Source organism: Sinocyclocheilus anshuiensis, unplaced genomic scaffold (assembly GCF_001515605.1).
Source record: "Sinocyclocheilus anshuiensis isolate Anshui unplaced genomic scaffold, SAMN03320099.WGS_v1.1 scaffold2039, whole genome shotgun sequence".
Lineage (NCBI taxonomy): Eukaryota > Metazoa > Chordata > Actinopteri > Cypriniformes > Cyprinidae > Sinocyclocheilus > Sinocyclocheilus anshuiensis.
This window is the reverse complement of record NW_015550822.1, coordinates 466,585-478,697: the sequence shown is the minus strand read 5'-3', so window position 1 is coordinate 478,697 and position 12,113 is coordinate 466,585. Positions and strand designations below refer to the sequence as shown.

General features: G+C 37.3%; 1 protein-coding gene across 1 annotated transcript in view; it reads left to right on the top strand.

Annotated features, from left to right (window-relative positions):
- limch1b (LIM and calponin homology domains 1b) overlaps positions 1-12,113 on the top strand; it is a 52,438-nt gene that overhangs the window by 26,691 nt on the left and 13,634 nt on the right. Inside the window, exons 4-14 of the mRNA XM_016450507.1 lie at positions 409-444; positions 1,078-1,204; positions 1,292-1,446; positions 4,442-4,841; positions 6,632-6,871; positions 7,179-7,257; positions 7,369-7,445; positions 7,592-7,676; positions 8,001-8,023; positions 8,918-9,031; positions 10,850-10,942. Coding sequence (XP_016305993.1) covers positions 409-444; positions 1,078-1,204; positions 1,292-1,446; positions 4,442-4,841; positions 6,632-6,871; positions 7,179-7,257; positions 7,369-7,445; positions 7,592-7,676; positions 8,001-8,023; positions 8,918-9,031; positions 10,850-10,942 — 1,429 coding nt within the window. The remainder of the gene's footprint in view (positions 1-408; positions 445-1,077; positions 1,205-1,291; positions 1,447-4,441; positions 4,842-6,631; positions 6,872-7,178; positions 7,258-7,368; positions 7,446-7,591; positions 7,677-8,000; positions 8,024-8,917; positions 9,032-10,849; positions 10,943-12,113) is intronic.

Here is a 12,113-nt window from a genome sequence, read left to right as displayed (position 1 = left end):
CGTAGGGTTAGGTGTAGGGTTGGTGTAGGGCAATAGCACATACAGTTTGTACAGTATAAAAACCATTACGGCTATGGAATGTCCCCACAATTCACAAAAACAAATGTGTGTGTTTGTGTGTGTGCGTGTGTGTAGTCTCCGTGACATATGCCCTTTACTATAAAACTCTTTATTCGCACTTTAAAAGTGAATGTGTATATAGATTTGTCAACATTTTGTCTCATTTTTTGTGTTTTGGAATTGGATGTAGTTTGCAATACTTAGAACTTTTCATATTCTGTGAAATGGAACATAATGCAATGCCAGGTTTGTCATCAATTAAGCTTTTTACATTTTTTAGGTATTTGTTTATTTTTAAATCTGTTGGTCATCAGTGTCCATGTGCTCTTTTGTCTTTCCATGTTGTAGATTTAGCCGCTCATCTAGTGTGTTTGATGATCCAGAGTAAGTCTCTTTAACACACTGCTGTAAAAAAAAAACACGCTGGTGGGGGTGCCCGTTTTTCTCCACAGCCTAATGTCTGCATGCGCCAAGCTGTGCATTCATCACTTTGTTTTGGTACACTAACAATGAATTTTTGTGATGTGAAAAAATGTGTAATGTGGCGGTTTCTTGTTTAGTGGGATGCTAATACAATGTAACCACTTATCCACAAATGGTATTTAAAAAGGTAAAGATACACTTAAACTTGTGACCTTTTGATATTTATGTTTTTTGATATTGCATCTGAAAGATGAAGTTATACTTGTATTTATACATACATTTAAGAAATTGAAACTAAACAGTATGTTCTTATGTAATGACAATGTGTTTATTTTACCCGTTGTTAGATAATATCAATTTTGTGGTTGTTTCAAAGTGTCTTCCAGCACATGTACACTTTTGGCCTTCTTTCTTTGGATGCATGGCTTATGTGCAGCACAACCTATCTATTTATAAATGCTCACTTTGACTCACTGGCCGTGCTTTTAACTGGTTGCTTGATAATAATTGCAATTGCCATTCAAAGTTGACTTCTAGTTGACTAAATGTTCTAAATTACCAGTAATTCAATGATCTTAAATCTCTCTATAACAGGAGTGTGAGCATGATTGACATGAGAAGTGAGGAAGACTCTATGTTGCCGCCCCATAGTCAAGTTCGACATGAGCTCATGCACAACCAGTACAACAAGCTGAAAGAGGAAGAAGACCATTGGCAGGATGTAAGTGTATTTCACTACTAGTACTGTTTCCTCTTAGCACCAACATATGGATCAGAATGTGTTTGTAATTTTATGTTTGTGTGTCAGGACTTGGCCAAATGGAAGAGTCGCAGAAGGAGTGTGTCTCAGGATCTGATCAAGAAAGAAGAGGAGAGAAAGATGATGGAGAGACTGTTGGGTGGAGATGGAGGATCACAGAGAAGGAAAAGTATCAAGACGTACAGAGAAATAGTGGAGGAGAAGTATGTCTGCCATTTCCACCTACCCTTTCAACTTTTGTTATTATACTTTTTGTTGCATCCCAACAGTACAGGTGTCACTGGGTCGAGCAAAATCACATAAGCAAAAATTATTATTACTGAATGTCAGTACAGTAGTGATTCCTGTCAGTGGCATTACTGTCAGTGGTGTTACAATAAGTGCTGTTACTGTCAGTGGCATTAAATTAAGTGGTGTTTCGTTAATTGGTGTTACTTTAAATGGTTTTACTGTGAATGCAGTTGATGTCAGTGTTGTTGTTTTTTTTGTTTTTTTGTTTTTCCAGTGACATTACTGCCAATGTTCTTACTGCTAGTGATGTTATTATTATTTCTAATGTAGACGAAAGGGGGAGACTGCCCAAAACCTTCAACAACCTGTGGGGATTATTGTGCCCCATTGGTCACTCACTGTTTGTCCAGGGTATCTCTAACTACAATCAAAGATAGATACCTTGGAGTAACTCTAATCTTTCTTATAAGACACTGTATGAGTGGAGGGATTCATTCAGTTTCTTGCTAAGCAGATAATCCAGAGGTTTATGTTAGGTTTATGTTTCGATTTGAAAACTTTTCCCAAACAGAAACTCATCAAACCTCTCTTAGGCCCATGTGCAGGCCAGTGCCTCCTTTTCTATTTAAGCATATCGCTGCTCCGTGTTACTTAGAGCTCTTAAGGCATACTCCATAGGGTTCCATATTTTGTTTTGTTGCATCTGAAGGAGAACAGTCTCCAACCCATATGAGGCATCAACAAAAACGTTTAATGTCACTGCTATTATATGGTTCCTTCGTGGCCTTCACTACCACCACCTTGTCTGGGTCTGCCCTCACTCCTGATGCCACAATGATTTGTACTAGAAACATGATTTTCTTTTTAGAGAACTCTCATTTATCATTGAGGGTGACCCTGGCCTTCTGAAGTGCCCTATGTGGTTCCCCAGTTGAGCATGTTGTCCATCTGACAAAGAACGCCTTACAGTCCCTTAAGAATCTTTGACAGGGGCTTTTGGAAGTGCATAGACAGTTATAACAGTAGTAATCAAGTTAAGAAGGTGGTGAGTATTCTTTTGAAAGAATCTGCCAGAGGCCTGCATTACCGTGGAGTTCAGAAAACACTTTGGCTCTGGCAAGCTGTCCTAAAGTTTTTTTTTTTTTCACAGAAGGGAGAGGATGTGATTTAACTCATGGAGATTCTCGCCTTGCCCATATGTTTTGGCAACACCAACATGGGTGCACATAATTTAGTTGGCTTTTCCACCTTTGTAATAACCCCATGCTGTTCCATTTGCTTTAATTCTTCCTTCACCTTTAGCACAAGAGGGAGTGAAATATGCCTGGGCACTTACAGAAAAAAAGGTTTTGCCCCTGGCTTTAGCACAGTGTTGTACTCTACTCACGCTCCAGCTCCAGTTTCTAAGGCTAAAAGTAGCCTAATGTTTGTGCAATCTACTGTATTAACTACGTACATCATAAACCCTTCTTTTTAGGCAAGTACCAGATGTGGGTGTGGTGTCATTTCTGTGAATTTCCCTTTTAACTTTAATGACTTTCCTTCTGGCCCCTGGAGGATTCATTCTGTAAGTTTTAGTCTGTTGAACTGGCCCTGATTATACAGCGTTACTGGCACTGCCGTTACATCCACACCATATTGAACTATATTGAACTGTCTATACTGTCTATATACACAGACCTCCTGTCACATTAGCTATCAATGAGTCAAGGAATGTAATGTCATCATTTGCACCCTCAGCTAGTGTGGCAGCATTCACCTCATATACTTTCTTTTTTTTTTGCACACTCTCATCGTGCAAATTTCTGTATCCAGAGTGATTAGCTAGACAATGAAAATCCATTATCTGCAGACTCGCCCACTGCTTGTTGTCACTGAATAAATTTAGCCCTTTCAAAAATCATGTTTATGCTTGCTATGAAGTGATATATTTAGCCTATTTAGCCTCTTTACAGTTTCGTACTCACTCACTTCTTGAGGGCTTCAGTGCAGAGATGTTAGTATAACTTCAGCCTTCTCATCCATCGTGTAAATCAGGCCATTCACTTGATTTTCATCTGGGTGTATCTCCAAGCCTGATGCAATATGAAACCTTTTCAAATATTTTACCTATTTCAGCCAGTCATCCGCTTTGAATGTGAATTTTTCCATTCGAGAAACTTGAAGTTAATTCAGGAGCTGCATGATTGAGCTGTTAGCTTTTCCCGCCAACTGACAGAACAACACAAATCTCAATACTAAACTAAGTTAACAGTTAATTACGTACAAGCTTATCGCAGGAAATTTTATACTTCTGATATCATGCTCTGTTGTCTAATGCTTTATATACAACAGCAAGCTTTGCTGTACTATTATCCATAACTGTAACACAACGACTATATATTTCTGTGTATGCAATGGAACTGAATACTACCGTAGAGAAGCTAATATTAAAAGTACAGATGTCAGTCCTGTTAGTGTCTGTGATGTTACTGTTGGTGGTATTACTGTTTTTTGCAGTCACTATAAGTAATGTTACTGTAAATGGTATTACTGTTAATAGTGTTACTGTCAGTGATGTTGCTGTAAGTGGTATTATTGTCAGTGCTGTTATTGTGAGTGCAGCTACAGTCAGTGGTGATGATGTAAGTGAGTTTTCTGTCGGTGGTGTTACTGTCAGTGATGTTACTGTAAGTGCTATTACGGTCAGTAGTGGTAATAGTTTCTGTCAATGCCCTTACAGTTAGTAATGTAACTGATATTTCTGTTGGTGGTGTTACTGTAAATGGTATTACAGTCAGTAGTAGTGTTACTTTCGGTGCCATTTCTGTCAGTGTCATTACAGTCAGTAATTTGGTGTACTGTAACATACCATTACTGACAAAAGTGTCATAGAAACGGTAGATTATAGTTTCTGTAATCTAGTGGATCTCAATTCGTGAATATATTTTTAGTGTAATTTCTATACTGTTTCTCTTTGTCTACTAGGGAGCGTCGTGAACAGGAGCTGCATGAAGCATACTGGAACGCCCGCACACCAGAGGAAGCAGCTTCGGTGCTGCAGCATTATGCCCAGCGTTTTACCATCAGTGAGGCAATTATTGAGCGCCTCAAACTCCCCAAGCTGCTGGAGAGGAGCGTGTCTGCTGACCCCACTCGTCACTCCTCCCTCCCAGCCTCCCCAGACATCCCCTTTTCTTTGAGTGCTTCCTCAAAACCTCTGCAGTACCTGAGGCAGCAGTCACTTCCCTTGGCCAAATTTACATCCACGGTCGAAGCACGGGTGACGGGATACAGCACAGAGCATGAATTTGTGGGAGATGTGACAGCACCCTCGCTGGGTCCGAAACCTTACAGCAGTGCTACTGCTGAAATGAGAACAGCTAAGGTTCAACCAGCTCAACATTTCTCCTTGCAGAGTTTACTTTTTAAGAGGTTTTATAACTGATACAAATATCTATAGCTTAGGTATAAAAATAGATTTTTTTTATGCAAGTAAAAATCTAATTCTCTCGAGCTATCCACATTAATTTTGTAGTTTTAAATCTCAAACTGCATTTATGTCGGTAAATGCCTCATTTATATTCCCTTTAAGAGAAATCTAAGTTTATATTTAAATTGTACATTACTAGGAGCTAATATCCTGGATAATTTAGTGCTGTAGGAATATTCTCTGTTCATCTCCTAAGAGAAGTGTAGTGTTTTCAGAAAGCATCAACAGTAGCAGATGTTGCCCTCTGGTGGCTGGAATGAGTTAAAGTGGGCATGTGTTGAATGGGTGCTAGTGTTCAGTAGGTATGTGGTGTGTGTTTGTGAATGGGTTCTTTCTATGTGAAGTGCTCCATACAAGGACAAAAACACTCACAGAGAGCAAATCAGCTGAAACACACACACGCTGTCTAGCACAGTACACATAGCTAGGTTTTAGAATGGAATGGAATGGAATAGAATATAACAGAATAAAATATAATATAATAGGTCAGTGCTAGTATTAGTTGGACTTAAGTGACATGACATGTGGCCAAGTATGGTTAGCCATACTCGGAATTAGTGCTCTGCATTTAACCCATCCTAAGTGCACACACACAGCAGTGAACACACACACACACCGTGAACACCGTGAACACACACCCGGAGCAGTGGGCAGCCATTTATGCTGCATTTTTTAGGCTGCATTTTTTGGGAAGCTGAATTGCACATTAGGACTAACTAGGACATAACATTAAGACTTTTAGAGAATATATATTTGTAGAACAGAGAATGTATTTTTATGAAGTGACATTTTTCATAACGTTTTTGTATATATCAAACATAAATCTAGAAAAATAAAATGGGGCTTATGCTTAAAACAAGAAAAAATGGCAACTTGTTAAAAAAATAATTTTAAGTATATTCTCTAGTAGCAAATCTGCACAGTAATTGTATGTTATACTGGCTCGTACGCTAATCGTCTTTGACTTTAGTACACCTAGCAGTGTGGCTGTAACATCACACCAAAGTGTCAAAGCAACTTTACAGTATTAAATAGGAAAAATAGTGTGTAATAATGCAAAATAGTAAACAGTTCAAATAGTATCTGTGCATTCAAGTTGATGATATCGCTGGAAATTGAGTGTCCCCAACTAAGCAAGCCAGAGACGACAGTGGCAAGGAACCAAATCTTCATTGGTGACAGAAATGGAGATAAAAAAACCTTAGGAGAACCAGGCTCAGTCGGGGGGCCAGTTCTCCTCTGGCCTCCTCTGACGTATGCCATTGTAGAAATGCATTATATGCAGTCAGCCTTAATTTATTTATTTAAATTAAAATATCTGTCATATGTCTATGAAAATATAGACAACATCAATATTAAGTGAGTAGAATTAGCTTGGTCATGTGCTCTCAACATAGTAGTCATCAGTTGATCCAATTCATTCATCAGGTGATTCGTAAAATAAATTAGGCTACTGATATGACTGGAGTTACCAACTCATATTTGTGAATATGATTTAAAATGAAAGTACTACTTATATTGCTCTACGTAAAAAAAAATTAAAATTGATCCTTTATTATCATATACAGCTTTGCTTCTCAAGTAAATATGCCTTGTTTTAAAGATGTTTACAAGAATATGAGACAAAAAAAACTGATTAAGAAAATATATGTCTACTCTGAATGTTGAATCTCTCTCTCACTCAGGTGGATGAAATAATGCGTGTGAATGGAGAAAGGGAGGATTCCGGCCATAGCAATAAGAAGGGAGTACCACAGAAAAGCAAACAGGCAGAAGATGATTCTCTGCAGTTTTTCCCATCTTCTTACCAGCACACAGACTCAGACATCACAGATACTGATGTGTCGGGGGTCCAGCCCACGGACCACACACTCTCTTCCATGTGCACACAAGAGTGCTGCGAGAAAGACAAAGATACCACAGAGGTAAGTATGTGCTGTGACCCATACAAGCAAAATAATGTGAAAAAAGAATCCAGCACTACTTACTGTATGATGGAGGGAACTTTAATACTTTAAAAGTACCAACGCATTTGTATTCCCTTAAATCATAACTAGTGATGGATTCTTTTTTCACATTTTTGTACATGTTTTTTTCCAAGCACCTTGTGAAGAGGTAAAGTTGCTCCAGATCCCATCTCATCAACCCATACAAGCAAAAGAATGGAGAGTTTACACTAAGTATAGCAGTTGAGTGGATTCTTATCATTCAAGAAGTCTGTCTGTTGCACAGGTTGAAGGTGGGACAGTCCCACAGGTTGGTGATGTCACTATATCCCCAGAAGTGTTGGAGCTAAAAGCTGAAAAGACAGGTTGGTTAGCTTTTATTTGATAAATGTCCCAGCTCATTTTACAAAAGACACATTTTTCTTCATATTGGTGTTTAAATTCTAAAAATGGAAATGGCTCATGTTCCTGTGTAGATCAAGAGCAGACAGATGAGACATATATGAGTGACTCTCAACAGGACATGATTCAGTTTGACAACTCTGCTGTGCAGGTTAGTCTATAGCGATCTGTATTGTATTTGTGCTTGTATAAAAACACAGGCAAAAATACTATATACAAATATAATGATTATTAAAAGAATGAAATATATTTGTTATATTTATTTGACCATTACTTTTTTTTTTGATTTGGTTGTAGGTAAATAAACTAGCAACTGAGATCCCACAGGAATCAACAAATCAATCAGAACCATCCAACCTAGAATCATACAGAACCAAACCAGGTGAGTGGTATTCAAAATTTGTTTTAGCCAACAGTAACCATAAGAGTAACATCTTGGTGTTCACTTCTCCCATTAGATATATACAATTTAAACCCACTGAATTGGTCCACAGGTTCATCAGAGTCTGGATACATTTTTTTTCTTAATATTTCTTCTTACATTTTACACTTTATATTCCTTTATATATAGATCCTATAGAATCTATCTATCTATATATCCATCCATCCATCCATCCATCCATCTATCTCTCCATATTAATAAAATGAATAATTCATGAAATCACTGAAAGTGCATGTTTTAAAAATGGCATGTTTCATTTTCCAGATATGGCAGAAAAAAATGGAAATGTAAGTAAAGAAATTTAATCTATTCATCTCTTTCTCCTCTTTCCTCATCCTTTAGGCTTTTTGTAGTTTTCTTTCTCTTTTTTTCTGGCTGTTTCTCATCTGGTATTTTTTATTATTTTTCTACAAAGAGATTCTTTTGAATTACCACTAGTAAAGTGATTGTACAAATCTTCCTGAATCATATGCTGGATTTTTTTAATGCTAAATGGTGTAAAACAGTAAGGGTCAGTAAAGGTCCAGAAGGGTCCCATTCAGATTTTGTTATGTGACACTATATGCTTCTGTAGAAACCACAAGCTTGATTTTTATTTGTAAAAGAAATTGCTTACTTGACAAACCACCATTTAAATGCTGCACTAACCATAATCCTGAAACAAGATCCATTCAGAGTCACTGTTACCATGGAAACAGGAACTGGAATGGTGAGTTTTTGAACGCAAGAATTAGTTAATATGTTATATTGAATCATTTTCATCATGTTCAGTGGCTCATGGGAGTTGTTCATTCATTCCATCATAATGTTTTCACCTTTTTAAACTATTTTAAATAGGCAACCACCCACAGCTTTTGCATACACAAGCACCACTTACATTTTTGGAAAATATAAGCACGATATCTGTTGTCAGAATTAAACTAAATTAAACTAATTAAATAAATAAGAAAAATAAAAACAGAATATTCTATACCAGATGGTAAAGCAGCAGAAATTCCCCATTTTTTCTTGTCTTTTCACATTCATCTTCTCCAGTAGAACAGGTAATAACAACTACTTCAGGGTTATAGATCAACTGTCTCTCTATCCACTCCCCTCCTCACTGTTTTTGGTGTTGTCTGGTGCATCCTCATACGCCGCATTTGCGTGTTGCTGCATAATATTGCGGACGGTACGGTTAGGTCCCTCCCCCAGTGCTGAATCTGGTGAAGCGGGGTGAACACATTTCTTGGGACCCTGAGGAAGAGCGCAAGCGTCAGGAGAGGTGGCAGCAAGATCAGGAACGCATGCTTCAGGTACAATGGCTTGAATAACCAGAGCCTACTTGAGCCAGCACTGAGAATCGGGCAAGCTTCAAGTGCACAACCTGAGCATGCTTAGGCTTCATAGATCAACCAGACTGTAGACTAACCAGGCATTTAGCATATTATGCAAGTTGCTTAAGCATATAAGAAATAATTCACCTAAAATTGAAAATTCTGTCATTAGAATGTCCAGGCTGCTTTTTTCAATGCAATGAAAGTGGATAAGACCAAGGACAAGCAGCTTGGATAGTCTACAAGATAACTCATTTAGTGTTCTTTTCAAGAAAGAACATTTGGAATGTTGTGAAAGTGAGTAAATGATGACAGCATTTTCATTTTTGGCTGAACTATCCCTTTATGTTCCATGATTAAGTTTTCCATTTCCTTAAAATTGACTAGATATTATCAGATGATCTGCTGACTCAAAATAGTTTGATAAGATGAGAGGATGCATGTTTTAGCTGTTATAACCCACACTTGGCTGTTGCCTGTTTTTCAACCTTGCACAACTAGACTAAAGCTAATCTGCATCAATATACAGTGACTCCAAAAAGTATTTGGGCACTTAAAGGGATAGTTCACCCAAAAATGAAAATTCTGTAATCATTATCTCAGAAATTTTTTGTTCTCATAACCAAACCTTTTTGTTTTTCTGTTTTCTGTGAAAGATATTTTTGAAGAACGCTGGAGTTCAAACATCATTGGACCCCACTAAATTTAATGAATTAAATAGACTAAATCCAGAAGAACTGTGACAACGTCTACAAAACACGTCCTACAAAGCTACCTGAAAACCTATATGTGCAAGTCTGCCTAGGATAAAAAGCTGTTTTAAACACAAAAGGAGGTGACACTAAATGTTGATTTAGTTAATAGAAATTAAATGACAAATAAAATCTATTTATGACATTATTTTTGAAAGCATCCTCACTTTACAGCATTTTTACACAAGTGCCTAAAACTTTTCACGGTATTAGCTTTGTAGGAAGATTTCTTCAAATGTCCTGGAGACGTTGTCACAGTTCTTCTAGATTTAGTGTATTTCAGTTTTTTTCTGTTCCGTCATGTAATTCCAGACAGACTGGATGATGATGAGATCAGATCTCTGTGTGGAGCACTGGCTGTTGTCAGAGAGAGAGAGAGAGAGAGAGAGAGAGAGAGAGAGAGAGAATTTTCTTTGTTGGTTGAACTGCTCATGTTAATTCCACTGGCATTTAAGAGTGACTTAAATGTTGAAATCATTTTTGATAGTTCTAAGAAGCTAATCTTGGATCAGTTTTGAATATGTTTGCACAATTTAGCAACTAAAATTCTTAAGAAATATTGTTTATTCGTCATAGGCAGTAAAAACACAAACCATAACATGAACCCAGCATTATACACGAGTCCCTTCTGAAGATAAAGACACCCCTGCTTGTGCGAGTGTGTGTATGTGGGAAAGTGTTTGCTTATTTGAGAAAATAGATTTTCACGGCATGTAAAGTTATTTAATGGTACATCCACACAGACATTTGTATTTATTTTATTTATTTATTTTTGGTTTGTTCCAAACTGTCAAAGTTTACCACTTGGAAAAGATTGTGCCTTTAAAATGTTATAACTTTCAGCTGCCAAGCTTGCCTTTCTTTAAATGTATTTTTCAAATTTCAAGCACCTCACCATGACTATTAAAGAGCCATTTGGAGCTGCCATGTGCTAGAGTTTCTCTTAAAGGCATTTGTTAGTTTCTGACCATCGTAATTCTGATGGTATGCTCCTTTATCATTCTGTCAACATTAAAATGAATGAAATGCATGTGTGTGATCACAGGAGAAATATCAGCGTGAACAGGAGAAGTTAAAGCAAGAATGGGAGCAAGCTCAGAAGGAAGTGGAAGAGGAGGAAAGGCGGTACCATGAGGAGGTGAATTTTCTCTCTTTACTGACCTTGTAGTTTCAGTTTCCCAATGACTTGTATAGTTAGAATGTTTACTACCATTCAAAATGTAGCTGATACCACTGACACCATTGTGAAATTTACATACTAAATGTATTGTTTTTTTTTAACTTAAACTTATTTACATAATTATTTATGACTGGTCTTTTATAGCCACCTGTACACTGAAAAGATTGATTTATTTGATTCTTATGCACAGTCTAAATTTAGCATTATTTTTTAGCATCACTGCCTAAGCTGGCACTAGTATTTTTCTTGTGGAAATGCAAATCTACTTTGACATTATTACTTTGCATTAGACAGTATGAATTTGTGAAAATCAGCCTGATGAAAGTCAAAGACAGCGATGCCGTCTACATTTAAATTCCATTTGTGTTTGTAGTGTGTAGTTATGGCCTGACTTGAAACATGCATTTATCATATGCTTCATATGAAACTCAAAAACAGATTTAATTATTAAAATCTTGGACAGATTTGGTTCATATTACTAATTAAGCTGACTGTTGAAGATGACAAATAACTGAATCTCAATATCTGGTGTGCTATTAATGCACACATAAACGATTACAATATGCATCGTATCGTGACCCTGGTGAAACAATATGTTGATGGAGCCATGGCAGTGTCCCATGACAGTAAGAAAATATAATAGTTATAAGGGTGGGGGGGGGGGGGGGGGGGGGTTCCTTGACATAAAATCTATTTATGACATTATTTTTGACAGCATTCTCATTTTACAGCATTTTTACACAAGTGCCTAATACTTTTAACAGTACTGTAGCTTTGCAGGTAGGTTTCTTGAAACATCTTGGAGACGTTGCTACAGTTCTTCTGGATTTAGTCTGTCTCAGTTTGTTCTGTTTCTTCATGTCATTCCAGACTGACTGGATGATGATGAGATCAGATCTCTGTGTGGAGCACTGGCTGTTGTCAGACTACTTCTGCATACAAAAATCTCACTGGATTATTACAATTAATGGCTGAAGGAATGTTTGGAAATGTAAATTGATATTTCCTACTGACACACTACAGCAGGGGTGCCCAAACTCGGTCCTGGAGGGCCGGTGTCCTGAAGAATTTAGCTCCAACCCCAATTAAACACACCTGAACCAGCTAATCAAGCTCTTACTAGGCATAC